The sequence below is a fragment of the Lycorma delicatula genome, chromosome 2 (genome assembly GCF_047948215.1).
Source record: "Lycorma delicatula isolate Av1 chromosome 2, ASM4794821v1, whole genome shotgun sequence".
NCBI classification, from domain to species: domain Eukaryota; kingdom Metazoa; phylum Arthropoda; class Insecta; order Hemiptera; family Fulgoridae; genus Lycorma; species Lycorma delicatula.
The window spans coordinates 10,317,160-10,333,060 of NC_134456.1; the positions used below are offsets into that span (position 1 = coordinate 10,317,160).

Below are 15,901 nucleotides of genomic sequence, written 5' to 3' on the forward strand. Positions count from 1 at the left end.
TTGATGTGACTAAAAAAAAAAAAAACAATTTAAAAATATTAATGATTACTTGAAGAGTCTTTCATAACATCTTACATAAGAAGAAAAACATACAATTCATTGCATTAGAGTATATCACAAGAATATGGCTGAAAATAGATTAGTTTAAGTGACATAATTACACATATTGCATCCACTAGAAATTGAGATTTAATAGCTCCAATGTAATGAAATTTTTACATTTAATAGCATCATTTGATACAGGTATTAAAATAAATATGTTCATTTTAAAAATGTTATTTTGTATATTTTCATTCCTTACATAATTAATATGAAATGTTAGGATTGAGTAACTAGTTCTCCTGACATATTAAAGCTTAGATAAATATATTATGCATGTATTAAAACTGCTGATAAAGCATAATTATATGCTCAAAGTACTTACAAGCCAACAGAACAAAGTGTAATATTGTTTAAAATTTGGCAAAGAACAAAATTTCCTTTTTATTTGAGCCAAAGAGGACCAAACATTCCTCTGATGGCACAGAAAATTATTTGAAATTATGCAAATTAAAAAAAAAAATTTCTGTAAGTTATTTAATTTCTCAGTAAATAAATATGTTACATACAGGAATAAAATTGAAGATCTAGTTCATAATATTTTTACTTGCTTAACTGTGAAACAAAGAGTGACAGGTTTAATTCCCAGCAAGGGTTGAGAATTGATTCTTGTATATTGAAAGCCATACTGTGAGTAATGTGAAATATCAGTACATTAATTATAATGGATATTCAGAAAAATTCCAATTGTCAAATTTTAAGCAGAAACATCAATTTGAGCATTTCTTATGCCCTCATTTTCTTATGGCTTGGCAAAACCATGTTATTAATACTTAATTGTTAAAAGAATTCAAACATAGTTAAAATATATGTCTAAGACCTGTCAGAAGATCTGTGTAAGATTAGGAAAAGATGTAGTAAATAAACCAACTATTTGAAATTGACTTCCTCTTTTGGAAGATCATTTTCCTTAAATGATGAGGATTTCAGGACTCCAAAACAAATTCATAATTCACCTGCAGAGAACTTGCTAATGTATTTAAATTAATGAAAACACATAAGATCACATATTCACTGTCTAGGAAAAAGATGGAAGTTAAACAAACAAGCAAACAGATCCTCATAGTTTTTGAGAACAAGCTGCAATGACTGGCAATATGCATTTCTCATCTTAACTCTGTTAAAAAACTAAATCTTTATTGCACCAAATTTTAATATTTGATTACAAATGGATCATACATGTCAAGAGTCTCATCATGGGCTATCTGCAAGCGACTCTTTACCTCAAAAAATAAAGAAAACTGATTCCTAACAAATATTCATTACAAGTTTTTTGAAGTGCAAAAGTATATCACTGTTAACATCTACAGTGATTAATCGGGTAAACTTCATGGAAGAATTATGAAAAGAATTCAGCCAGCACTGGTAAACAGGAAGAAATTTCTGTTTCTTCAGGATAACATCTGACTTCATGTGGCATGTTGACTCGTGACAAAATAAGGGAACATGAGTAGGAGGTTTCCATCTACCAAATTCACCAGACCTCTAACAAAAGATTTGCACTTGTTTCTCAGTCTGGATAACTATACAAGAACAAGCAGCTCAACTGCATAACTTATGAAATAAGAACTGTTAAAACTTTTCATAGCTTTGAAGATAACATAGAGGAGCTTTAAGCCTTCCCATTCATGGTATTTGCAGTAGTTTTATGATAAACATGCTTTCCCACCTCTGAGACAAATTACAATGGCAACATTTTGATTATTTTGGTGCTGTATAAGTGCTATTTTCAACGATTGCTTTGCTCTCCTGTGAGAGTTTATCTGGGCAGCCTTATAAAATTCCACTCTTTCTGTTTTTGAAATCCTTTTACCAATTTCTAGTAATCCACTGGTTGCTTTATTGCATCCTTTCAACAATTCACTAGTAACTGAAATTGATTTCTCCAGCTTACATTGCCTTAGACATTATATTGCATTTTATTACCAAATTAGTCGTCATTCATTCTATTGCATTTATTAAATTCTTATTTTTTATTTCATTAAAATTGCATAATCTGCTTAGTCAATACATGATTTATGCTTAAAGTCTAACAAAAAATTATCTTATTACTCGTTAGTAATTTCAGATATGATATACACATTCAACTTTCTGTTTTCTACATAATGGACACAAGTCTCATGCCATACAAAAAAACAAACATGAATTGTTTGTAATTTTTTATTTAAAACTTACTTTAAATTACATCTGTATATACTACTACAATACATTGTCCAGATATAGTTTTATCAGTCACCAAGATTATTATCTTCATTATTGAACAATAAAAGTCCTATAAACAGACAACAGTTTTCTGCTAATTATCATTCCTTAATTGCAAATGAGAGAGTTTTTTCTTTGATTATTCTCCAAAGACTGTTATTACTTCTAAGCGGCACTGAATTTAAGAACCCCTACCAATTTTCCGCCCTTCTAAATTTTATTTAAAAACTCCCTTCTGACTGAGTATAATGAGCTCCATCTTTCTGTAAAATGATATTTAATTTTATACCAGTCAATCGAAGCTAAGGAATAAAATATTTTTTAAGCGTGTTAAGTTATGAAATGCTATTAACACTTCCTTCAGAAAAGTGTGGTCTTATCAGATCATTACATGGGATGGGTAGTCTGCGATTTCTTTATAAACTTGGAGATTCTCTTTACATTAAAAATAAATGTTCACAGACTTATTTCTCAGATAAATGGTTCTGAATACAATGAAAATAACTTGGACTTCTATCAAATCTAGAACTATGTTGAGTAAATGAAAGCAGATAATTAACCTTTATATTTACCTGATGACATACAGTGTTTAGATGACAAAACTATATCAAACTTTTTAAATCTAAATAAATCTGACTGTGTGATTATTGATCATCTACAAAAATTGAAGAAAATATGTAGTATGTATATTAGAGGTTATCTACTCTTTTGGATCAACTGACCATCTTGAAAGGAAAAGAACTGACTTGCTGAAGAACTGCATCTCCTATTTCAATCATCACGCTAAAGTAATGAAGCATATTCATCAGTTTAAAATTACTGTGAGACTAATGAACCTTGTCTCACGATTGTACATTGTATAGATCCAAACATAATATAGTTTTACAAATCGAGTAATAACTCAAAAACAGTTAAAGATATCAATCTGAAATTTCATAGGTGATAAGGAAATACAAAGGGAGGGGTGAAAGGAAATACAAATTTGTAAATTTGAATGCAATTGAAACAGTTGATTTTTTTTTTAGTAACAAGAGTTCAAAGTCAAGGTATCAACAGAAATACTAAAAAAATATCTTATTAGAAAGCTGATAAAATGGATTTTCCTGTGATAAGATAACTTAAAAAATTAATATAAAATAAATATTAAAAACCCCAAAAAATATACTTATACTTATACAATACTTATACTTACATGCAAAAATTCATTACTTTATTGACTGTAATTTAGTAAGAAATGAAAATAGATGTAACATTATAAGCTTTAAAAATAAATTTAAAGTTTTTATGATATTCTGGAAGTCTCCAAACACTTAGTACAAGCTGTTTTTTTATTTAAGTCACATTAGTCCCTTTTTTGTGTAATGAATGTTCTCTAGTTTGTGCAGTAATGGCTCATTAGTAATACAGTCATAATGTATTGTTACTTCAAATCCAGAAAAAAGAATGTTACTTATCATCCAGCATTCTCTTATAATGCTTTAGAACAACCATCATAAGTAAAGTTCTTGTCATGATGATTATAATCTCTCCTGGAATGACCATGTGCATTATATTTTTAAAAAAGTAATCAGAAATATTATTTTTACTTTTTAGGTTATTAGGTTGGTGATGTTAAACTAATAAAAGCAGCTTTACACAGAGTGATAATTTCTCATGTACGATACTTAATATTGTTTGGGAATTAAATTGAATATTTAAAAAAGAAATTTTTTTGGGCTTCAGAAGAATCATTAGTTGTGCGGTCGAAAAATTTGAAACCTATATAGATATCTTTTTTACTTAAATCTGCAATCTGATCAACTAGTGAACAATAAGCTATCTCCCTCTCAACCCAGTGAGATGAGGATGACATGTATGGCATGTAAATGAGATTTAATCTTCTACAGACTCATTCCTGAAACGTGTGGTTAATTCAACCTCAACCACCAAAGTACACCAATTTCCAATGTCTAACATTCAAATCTGTAAAAAAGCAACTAAATTTTACTAGGATTTAAACCTCAGAACCTTCAACTTTGATAATTAGCTGTTAAACGCCATATTTGCTTTGATGACAAGTTAACCACTAGACCAGCCTGGTGGCTACTATCTTTTAATTATCTATAATTAATTAATTAATTACTATTTTTTTCTTTTAATATGTATTTATGAGTCAATTTTATTTATTTAGATTCTAGTAATGCCAGCTTTCATGAACAGTAAGTAGTATTACCTCTGCCTTTCATCTGGAAGGGTCTAGGTTTTGAGTTCCATTTAAGCTTGACATTGTTTCACATGCAACAAAATTCATTTCTAGTCATCTAAAAGAAAAAAATGTAATTTGGTGTAGCACTGGTAGTTACCTTACAAGAATAAAGTAAAATTATAAAAAATAATTACAAAAATAAATAGAATATGTAAATTATTTAATATCCATAATGTAAGTCATCTTATATGAGCCACAGTTCAGTAAACAAATTACCACCATATATCATCAGAAATCTTGATGATAAAAATATTTTTATACGAGAACTAAAGAAGTTTTTAATTGAAAAATGTTTTACATTGTTGAAGAATCCCTTTTCTTTCCCAATCATAAGTTGTAATTTTTTTAAGGTAATAACAGGTTTAAGATTAGCTAATACTTTTGACTCACTCTCTACTCGTTGCAAAAACTGAATCACTAGGCAACGGTACAAAAAGTAACAGTGTGCAATTGGCCTAGCTGATTTGCAGATTAACAGTCAGTTTGCAGATTTTCTTTGCAGTCATCCAATTAACTTACGTGAACAGCATAGCACAAAGTAAAAATAGTCATAGTTACTGTGCGCTTATAAATAAATCTTTATTCTGAAAATCTAAACACAAGCCTGCTACACCAATACTGTTCGAAACAATTTTGTTGTATGCCCTACCATTTAAAATCAAGCAGTTCAAATTAAACTGAAATATTCATTTGCGTAAGTTTTTTTTCCAAGTTTTTTCATTAGTTCATCTGCTGAGCTTGATGCTTCATAGAATAATCATACAATACCATCTACAAATGCCATTAAGGTGCTTTAGAAACTGCCGTGACACAAATTATAAACATAAATTGGAAACAGTATCACTCTTGATAATGGTCCTGGCGAAACCTCATAAAGTACACGTCTATACATGTACTTTATACGTGCTCATGTGTCCGCTGACACATGAGCAAACTTTTCACCCTCTGTATCCTAACAAAGAGATAAGTATAAAACGAGTCATGAGCAACTCCTCTTATTGTTGCTTCAAATAGATGTTAGAGTCAAATACAGTGGTTGTTATAATATCAAACACTTCAATTACATCAACAATCAATGGTTAAAAAAGGTTAATAAAGATTAAAATTCTAAAAGTTCATTCTTGGTATCCATTCCATTTTTAATCGTATACTAGTGATCAGTAAAACAATCTGTAGCGTAAAAGGTGATAATTCAAATTTAATATATCTCTTTATGATAATTTTTTTTTATAAAACTGAAAGCAGCAAAACTGGTTTATAGTTAATTGTCAAAACTACTACCATAATTCAAATCTGAAGTTGACTGTGCTCTGACCATGATGTAGAAAAAATGGATTTACGTCATTTTCATAGAATCAGTCAACATAGCATCACATATTCCAACAGAAAAAATCCTAATAAAGGATTATAACAATTATATTTTTATCACCGTAATTATTGTTTTTTGTTGAACAGCAGCTGCATTAAAACATTATGAAAAAGATTCAAATAATATAATTTTTAAGATTTATTTATGTCAACAACTAGACGATTTTGATATGACTTGTAATACTTAACTACTCTTGCATTGTACGGTTGATTTTTTTTTACTTTTTTAAATAGCTCATTTTATTAAAGATTCTTTTACAGAGAGTAAAGAGATTCATAGCTTCCTGGGTAGTAATTTTGTTGAATTTTTTATTATATAGTTATACTGAAATAATTTTATAAGATAATGTAACAAAAGGGACATTAAAACTAACATAAATAAAGATGATAATGTAAAATTTTTTTATTAAGATTTAAAAGTCAACATTTAAAATCAAATACTTCAATAAATGTTAACTGAACATATAATTGTCATGTCTTCAGTTTGAAGGTTACATGTAATAAAGATGACCTTGAAAGACCATCATTATTATTATTATTGCCTGCAGTAATGGTGGTCGCTGGCATCATACCCATTGCTATTCTGGCAAGGGAGCGCCAGATGACCTACAGCAGGCGACGGGCATATGAAGACCGGGAGACCATTGCCAATGAGGAACGCATTTGAACGTTCCTCACATGGCAAGAGACCTGGGACCACGAGACCAGAGGATGATGGACTGCAGAGCTTATCCCTCTGGTCAGACTGTGGGTGGAGCAGCGCCATTGAGAGGTGGAGTACTACATGACCCAATTTTTAACGGGTCATGGGTACTTCTGGGCTTACCTCTATGTCATAGGGAAAGCGCCATCCCCCACTGCCTCGATTGCCCCAGTGTACGGGATGATGCTGAGACACTGAGCGCACCTTTTTCAAATGTGCTCGTTGGGTGGCAGATCGAGGAACACTAGAGGCGGATCTCGGAGCACTTAGTCCCCACAATGTGGTTGCGATGATGCTCCATAATCTGAGCAGCTGGGAAAGTGCAGCCCGATTCATTGGCAACATTCTCAGGACCAAAAGGGTTGACCTGGATAGTCCTGAAAATTAGATAGCACCTAATCAGGCCAGTATAGGAGGACTAGACCGAAAGTAATATATTAAACGGTTCCGGGTCGAGTCCTGGTAGTAAGGGGGGGTGGTTTTAGTCGGTAGTCTGCTGATAGTGATTGGATAATACCATCTGTGGAAGCCCGACACTCTGTACGTAAATGAATTTCCACCTCCCTCCGCAAAAAAAAAATTATTACATGATCAGCATTTATTTGTACAGAGACTAACAATCAAAATTAGATTAGAATATTCACTTTCTGAATCTGTCTTTAAAATTAAACTTCCTCTACTTTTAAAACATATAAATTTAGTTTATTAGAACCTCCTGTAGAATAATAATTTAAAAAATGTAATAAAACATCCAAAGAACTATCCAAAGAACTTTTAGTTCTATTTCAGAAAAATTAGAATTGATTCACAGTTCACAGTTCATTAATTCAATTTATTATAGTTTGTGCTTTAACCAGCAAATCTCCACTACTATATATATATATTTTTTTTTTTTGAAATTTTTTGAAATGAAATATTCTGAAAAATCATCTTAGTTATGCTAAGAAACATGGATAAAGATTTGGTTGTGATTGATCAAGTAGTTTTTTTGTTTATCCTGAAGAAACAAAAACCCTCTTCCTCTTTGTACAATAGATTCAAAATTATTTGCATCTCTCTTGGCCAGATTTATTTTAACTACGCTTTTATAGTAAATTTAATAATAACTTTTTCTTTTTTTTTTTACAGGCAACAAGCAATGCAGGTAGTCCACCAAGAGACGGTGAAACTGATCAAGAATTTGATCCAGAAAAAATCACCCTAAATGTACCAGATGAACTCTTTGCACCTGCATTTAATTCTATCAACAGTGTGTCAACCATTATAGGAAATGTCATACAGGTGTGCTTTTTTTTATTTACTTGTATTTATACAGATTTCAATGTTGCCTATAATTTTCCTTATTAGCAGCAGTCTGTCGACAGCATTGCTGTCAGTAGCCAGAGCATAATTTTCCCATTTTTTTTTTTAATTAATACGTATAAAAATAAGATTATTTAATAAAAGTCTGTATCATTTATCTTAGAATATTAAGAAAAGATATCACCAAACAGTGATCCTACCAGAAGCTTTATATGCATCAGAATACAACTATAACAGAACAGGGTTGGACAAGATAAGAAGAAAAATTGCTAGAAAGATATACAGCCCAAAACTAAATGAGAACTTTGAAGCAAGAAATAAATCAAATGAAGAAATACATACCAGAATAGAAAAGATTTCAAACACAATTAGGAAATGATGCTTATGGCTTTATGGACACTTTTCTGAATGAACAATGATAGACTAACAAAACAAGTTTTTGATAAAACGAATAAATTAAAAAATAATTCTGTGTGGGTGAAAGAAGTTAAAAAGAAATTGCAGAATTCAACATTACAGATGAAATTATTAATGATAGAGATTCCTTTATAACTATATTCAAAATTATATAAGTTTTCCAGAAAAAAACAGAAGAGTTGACAGAAATTAGTCTGAAGAATATAAAACAACTACAATCACAGAAAATGAAAGAATACTGGGCCAAACATAATACTGAAACATCCAAAAAGAAACTAAATGAAGATCCAAGACTAAAACTAAATAAAGAATCCTTTATTTAAAAGGCTAATAAAAAGGCTAATTTAAAAGGCTAATAAATAAAGACTTTAAAACTAAATAAAGAATCCAAGAAGAAACTAAATGTGACTATTCTATATTGATTAACGTAGCCTTTTTAAAAACTTTACCACTATATGGTAGCTTTTCTTACTTTGTAAGAAAATTTCAGGTGAGAGTTAAGATTAAAAATATTTACTTGGTATTTGGTGGAACACAAAATGTATGGTATTGGCACTAATTAATTGATGGTTTATTACTTTGAAAGTTAAAAGAAAATGCACATTAGAATTTACTAATAAATTTCTAAACAAATTTTCCTGCACCATAAAAGTGGTGAGCCCAGAATTTGACAATTTAGTATTTACACAAAAACTAAAATATTTTTTTAAAATCTAAAGCAAATAAATCATTTTACAATTACAAATAAAATAAGTCAGTAGAATAAGCTGATTTAAAGTAGTGAAAATGAATTTTGCTAGCATAAGATAATAGGATATTATATAATATCATGTGCTAGGGGTTTAGATAAACAAGTGAAAAAAAGGCAGATTTTTCAGGAAAAATATTTTCTATTTTTAATATATTCACTTTCAATTTTATACACTTAGTCTAAAAATGCTCAAGTTGTTCAATCCCGTTCTTATAGTTTATGCAGGTTTACAAAATAAGGAATGTTTTGGTAACAATTTCATCATTTTGCACAAATCCCTTTCCTTTGCATAAAAAAAAAATAAGTATTCTTACATGTAAAAAAATAAAAATTTGTTATCAACCATACGCAGAGATTATAAGTTTTCTGTCTCATACAAGGTAGATAATTTGCATAACTTTATAAAACATCTTTGTTAATAAAATTGTTAATATTTGTTAAGTTATTTGTTAATATTAAAACTTTATTGAAACATTAGCAATAATTATGAGTTTTGACCAAAAACTCAAGTTTTGCTTTTTTTAGAAAACAGTGTGCTTACTGTAAAAATACCAAGTAAAATGTTATGGTTTTTTGGAATGAGCAAGGGTAGACTAACAAAACAAATATTTGATAAAATATAAACTAAAAAAACAGTTCTGTATGGGTAGAAGAAGTTAAAAGAGAAATTTCAGAAATACAGACTATGCAGTTAAATCTCCATTTCTTTTCATTTTTTACTGGTTTCATTTATTACACTGAAGAAAGGAAAAAAAAATTATGGTTCATTTAATACTTTCCTATTATTTCATTTATTTATTACTCATTCATTTATTACTTTCTTACACAATAATGAAGTTAATGTATATGATCTTATATTATGTTATTTAAATTTAGGCTTACCATATTTTTTTCGGTTCAACCCAGGATATATTTTTTAAATTACTTAAAGTCTTAACAGTTTACTGAAACATTAAACTTTTTTTATTCACTTGTATTTTTCGCTAAACATGACTTTTTCAGAAGTGGTTTGTTTGTTTTAATTACATCATAAAATTTACAACAAGAAAATTCTGAAGTAATTTTAACATTTATTTAGATCAAATGTTCCCCATAATTGAAAAAAGCTCTCAACTGGAGCAGATATCCCAGGCAAAGACATTGCAAACTCAACTGTTTTAGATATATTGCAACATGAAGTATCAGTCTTTTGAAATACCTTAAAAACTGCTTTCCACTTCTCTTCAACAGTATCTGTACTTTTTCAGAACTTGAACCACAACCTACCCTTTGGTCTTGAATTATTTGGTTCAACAATGTACGTTCATCAATAGGTCATCAATATTTATGGAATCTTTTATAATTTCATTAACAACTTGTGCACTCTCTTCTAAATCAGACCAGGCAATTTTAGTTTATAAATTTATCAAAACTGGTTCTCCACAGCTCTAAGTATTGGATGCTGTTAATGAAATTGTGAAAAGATTTAAGGAAATAGGTTCCATCTTTCCAAAGAGAAAAGGAAAATGTGGACAGAAAAAGAAAACCACGCCTACACAGGATCGATTACTAATAAAAAAAAAAGCAAAATTAATCCATGATTGAGCCTAATAGGGATTTGAGAGCAAGTGGGTCTAATGTTTCTGATATAACAATTCATAGAAGATTGTTGGCAGTGGGAAGGATTGCTCAAAAACTTAAAAAAAAAGCAGTTACTGACAGAGGTTATGAAGACAAAAAGACTTCAATAGGCAAAGGAACATAAAGAATTGACTATTGAGATGTGTAAAAAAGTTATTTCCTCAGACAAGACTCATTTCTTCATCCAAGGAGAGAGAGTACTTACATCCATAAGTCAGCAGATGAGAAGACTATTACAACTGCAAAAGCTCCCAATCACCCAGCCAAAAAGATGTTTTGGGGATGTTTTACACATGAAGGGCCAGAAGCACTTGTGTCTATGGATGAGATGATGAAATCGGGCCAATACATTAACATATGCCAAAGAAAAATAGTGCCACTTATGCAGAAGAACCCAGAACTCATTTTCCAACAGGACCTTGCACTATGTCACATGTCAACGAAAGCAAACGAGTTCTTCAAAAACCAAAATTTTGACTGCTCTTGTGGCTAGGGAACTCTCCCAACTCGTATCTAATTGAAAATCTATGGGCCATACTAAAAGGAAGACTTGGGAAAATGAATTGTGGTACAAAAACTGACCTTAGTTCAGCGATACAGGTTTAGTTTCAAGATGAAGAAATCAAAAATCATTGTTCTACCTTAGTGGAATCAATGCCAGATAAGATTAATGAATTAATTAAAAACAAAGGAGGACACAAACTATTACATTTAAGTTTGACTATTAAACATTTTTTCTTTTAAAAATAAATTTTTCTGTTAAAAATACTGTGTTGGATTAATTTGTTTGCCACCGTACAATGTAATTTTATTTAAAATAAGATTATTTTATTTTTAATATTTTCACTTGCCTTCCAGTTTGCTAGGTCTTTCTCTAGTGAAATGAAATACCCATGTTCTTTCTAAATTAATTAATAATTTTTTTTGAATTAATGTATAATGGTTTATTCTCAAAATTCTTTATAAAAATATTTTTTTAAATTAAATTTTTTTCTCCTACTGAAAGAATGAGGTTTTTCAAATTTAATATTTTTCTAGTACCTTAAAACTGAACATTTGTACCATGTTTAAAAATCATCCTGTTTGTATAAAAAAACAGCAGGATTTATTTGCCACTGCATATTCTATTCCATTAGCCAAGAAATTCTTTTGTATCATTATACAAATGAGTGCTCTAGATTCTTGTACCTTTTTTATGTGACTGTTATGGTATTTATACAGAATGAGCAACATAAAAACGAACCCATAATGAAACCGCTACCCAACACTATTTATGAAAGACTCTCACACAACTAGCGCGACTAGTGGATGTATATGTTACTGATTGTTGATGCTGTTTGTCAGGTGGTTACATGCCAGTGCGGTATACGTATTGTTGAAGTGTAGTATTGTGAGTACAGTTATGCTTGTGTAAAATGCCTTATTCAATCCAGGAGAGGATAACTACAGCTGAGGCCTATATTCGTTCTGGATTGTTTGAAGAATCACGACTAGTATTTGTAGAAAAATTTCCAAATGCCTGTATCCAACTGAAGAGTAGCATATATGATTTAGTTAAAAAATGGCCCACAACAGGTTCGGTTTCAAATGCAAAAGAAATTAGGCAACTTTCCGTTAGGACTCCATAGGCCATTGCTGATATTGAAGGAGAATTAATGAGTGTCCAAAAAAATCACTACCCAAGTTATCCCAACAACCTGTTGTTAAGTACACATCTTTTCATAGAATTTTTCATTAATTAAAATTGAAACCATACCGCATTACAATTGTGCAATAACTGAAGGAGACAGACAAACTGAAATGACTTGATTATTGCAACTGGCCTCTCAAAAACATTGTGATGGATAGACAGAGTTGTCTACTTGCGATTTTTTCCTTTGGGGCTACTTAAAGGAGGTAGTTTATGCATATAATCCCCACAATATTAATGCACTGAAGGTGAACATTCAACAAGAAATCAAAGCAATTGACAACAACGTTTTGCATCAGACGACTCTCAACATGATCAGTCAAGCACAAAAGTGCATCGATCCCCAGGGGGGTTATTTTCAACACCTTTTGTAACAATAAGGTAAATAAATACAACATTTAAATTACGTTTTATGTTTTCCTTATTTAATCTATTTGTATCATTCATAAAATTTCATTCCAACATAACCTACCGATTCTGCAGCGGTTATGTTATGGGTTCGGTTTTATATTGCTCAGTCTGCATATTATTGTAGGCATATTGTTATTAAAATACTATACTCTTTTTTTTTTATTTCTTGCAGATGGATAAAATAAAATTAAGTGGTTTTATTTTACAGTTTGTAATTTTTTTGTTACAGAATACAGCAGAAAGACTTGCACGTTTTATTGAAGCAATAAAACCATTATTACGAAGAAAACTTGGTCTTCAGTCATCTAAAAGGGATACAATTAACGATTCAGATGATACAGAAGAGCCACCAGCTTCATATTCATTTCAAACCAGTTTTAGTTCAAAAGATACTAAAAGCGGTACATCAGAATCAAATTCAGACAATAAAAGCACAATCAAATCAAGTTACACTGCATTAATACATAAAAGATAGGGCAACTAATTGATTTTATTGGTTAAAAATGGACAGTTTTTTTAATAATTAATGAACATTTATATAAGTGCTGATTTACTCATTTTATAAAATTCTCATAACATAGTTTGGTTATGGAGTAGATCACATCTTGTATTACTTTCTTTTTTTTTTGACATACATTTTGCTTTGTTTAGTAAGGTACCATGTGATATAACTAAAGTGTTTGACTGAATGTGAGGTGTTAAAACAGTGGTAAAATATGTGATTTCTGAATGAAGCATGCTAACTTCTGAACTTGTATAAGTCTTATTAAAAAAAAAATAAAAGAAACTGAATAAATTAAACATTATGAAGTAAAATAAAATAATACTGACTGTCTGATGTCATCGTTTTATATGTAGTGCTTCAAAGTTCTGACATGTTAGATTTAATGCATAATTTTGATCATTTGTTATAATTATTTTGTCTAATTATTTTATTATTAAGTTCTCTCAGAACTCAATATTTGGACTAAAATATATATTAGTTTCCTGCAAAAGAATTGTAATATTCTTAATTTAATTGTGAAAAATATGTATTACATGTTGTGCAGGTTGTATTATGAGATTGCACCTAAATACTAGATACAGTCCATTAATTACTTTTATAAAATTACCTGCAACATTTTCTAATTGCTACTATTTATAGTCTAATGCAAAATCAGGTATAGAAAGACAAGTTTACAAAATTCTTGGGTGTGTTTTTAGATTCATGGATTATTCTCCTTTTTTATACTTGGATTATAAGACATTCTTTTCCTCTTCAACCGTTCAGCTAACATATTTCTGTTGTCTGATCAAAATTGTCGTTGATTTACATGACAGATAAGCTATACTTTCATGAAAACTTTTATAGAACGCTAATTTTTATCTTGTTTTTAACATCTGCATGTTATATATTATCCAATTTATTGAAATTAACATTTATATTATGTAGTGTTTAAGTGGACCCACATTTGTATGTCATACCTGTTATTTATTATTTTTCTGTTGTAAGCAGTAAGCAGCGGGGTGAACTACTTTACCAACTCATATATATTTCTTATTTAATTACCGATAAATGATACAGACCGTATGATCAGTATATCAGGAATATTACAAACAAGCGGGTTCAATATAAAAACATATTTAGATATATTTAACAAAAAAAAACTTAATCATTACATTAAGCAAGCCATTACACTTCATATTAACAAACATTTAAAACTGTCATTAGGTTTATTTTTATCCATGATCAGTAAATGTGATATGATATATGTGATCTGGAGGCAGCATAAAACAACAGAAAGACCAAATAATCAATAATCTACTCATTTTATTCTTACTGGATTTGAAAAGTAATAATTTTTATGTAAATTCCTAAGTTTCATAGTAAATTTCAAATGTAAATTCATAGGTTTGATTTATCTTGAATGGAAAATTTAAAAATAATAACATTATGAATATATTAATTTGTAATTTGCAGTAATTACCTCAGTAATTGCAAGTTTTTGAACAAATATGTCATACAGTTTCTCTGTAAATCTGTAATATTACAAGCAATATCAGGTGCAATTCCTGGCACAAATGTTATTCCTGGTATCATAATTGTTTCACCTTTCATTTCAGTTTTCTCATTTACCTTATTAAAGTACATGTATTTAAACATGTGTGAGGTTGCAGTAGTAAAAAATAAAATCTAATTTTTACATTTATCCGGAACTGTTCGTTATGGAACACTGAAAGGATTCATTAACTTTTGTTTACTTAAATTATATAAAATTAATCTGAATAAATATAATGTTCAATTATTTATAGTAAGAACTTATTTTTCTGAATTTGTTTAAATTTGACTTAATCTACATAAAGTGTAAATTTAAATAAATATTTATCTAGAAGATTATAGTAGATTTTAGGGAAAATAGAGATTTAATACGTACAAAACTTTATTCATATTTATGGTTCACATTTTTATTTCAAAAAATATATAAATAATGCTTGTACAATACTTTTTAAAACAATTTAAAAAAATATATATATGGAAAATGTGACGGTGATTATAGTAGAATGAGCTAAGTTCAAATATACATTATGTTATTTTGTAATTTTAATTCTATAGTTGTAATTTATAAAATATTTATTTATTTATACCACAACAGCAGATTGATACCCAGTAGTAGCTACTGATGAATAATAATCAATTTTTATAGCACATGAAAAATGCCATTCCTGACTGAAACTCAAACCCAGAACCTCTGGATAGTAATGTGCAATCAATCATTCATGGAGCTCAGCAGAAATGCTGTTAGAAATAATTAAAGAATAAACTATGTTAAACTTCCAATAAAGTTAAAATAATTTAATAGTGACTTAATCTTGAACAAAATAAGTAAAAAACAAACATTAAAAAAAATTAACTTTTGTTGAAGATTTTCTTTGTGGAAAGTTGTGCAGAAGACAGAGAATAAAAAATTTATTTAAAGTTCTTGAATTATTCTTTCATTTTATTTTTATCATTATGCACTATTTCACATATATCATATCACAAACAATTTTAATTTTTATACATAATAATAATAATAGTATTTTATAGATACATAATAATATTTTTAATTATAC

The 15,901-nt window shown here is 29.3% G+C and overlaps 1 protein-coding gene across 1 annotated transcript in view; it reads left to right on the forward strand.

The window, feature by feature from the left end:
• Window positions 1-13,283, forward strand: part of LOC142320112 (uncharacterized) — a 100,222-nt gene extending 86,939 nt beyond the window's left edge. Inside the window, exons 4-5 of the mRNA XM_075357794.1 lie at window positions 7,746-7,898; window positions 13,038-13,283. Coding sequence (XP_075213909.1) covers window positions 7,746-7,898; window positions 13,038-13,283 — 399 coding nt within the window. The remainder of the gene's footprint in view (window positions 1-7,745; window positions 7,899-13,037) is intronic.
• The last annotated feature ends 2,618 nt before the right edge of the window (window positions 13,284-15,901 follow it).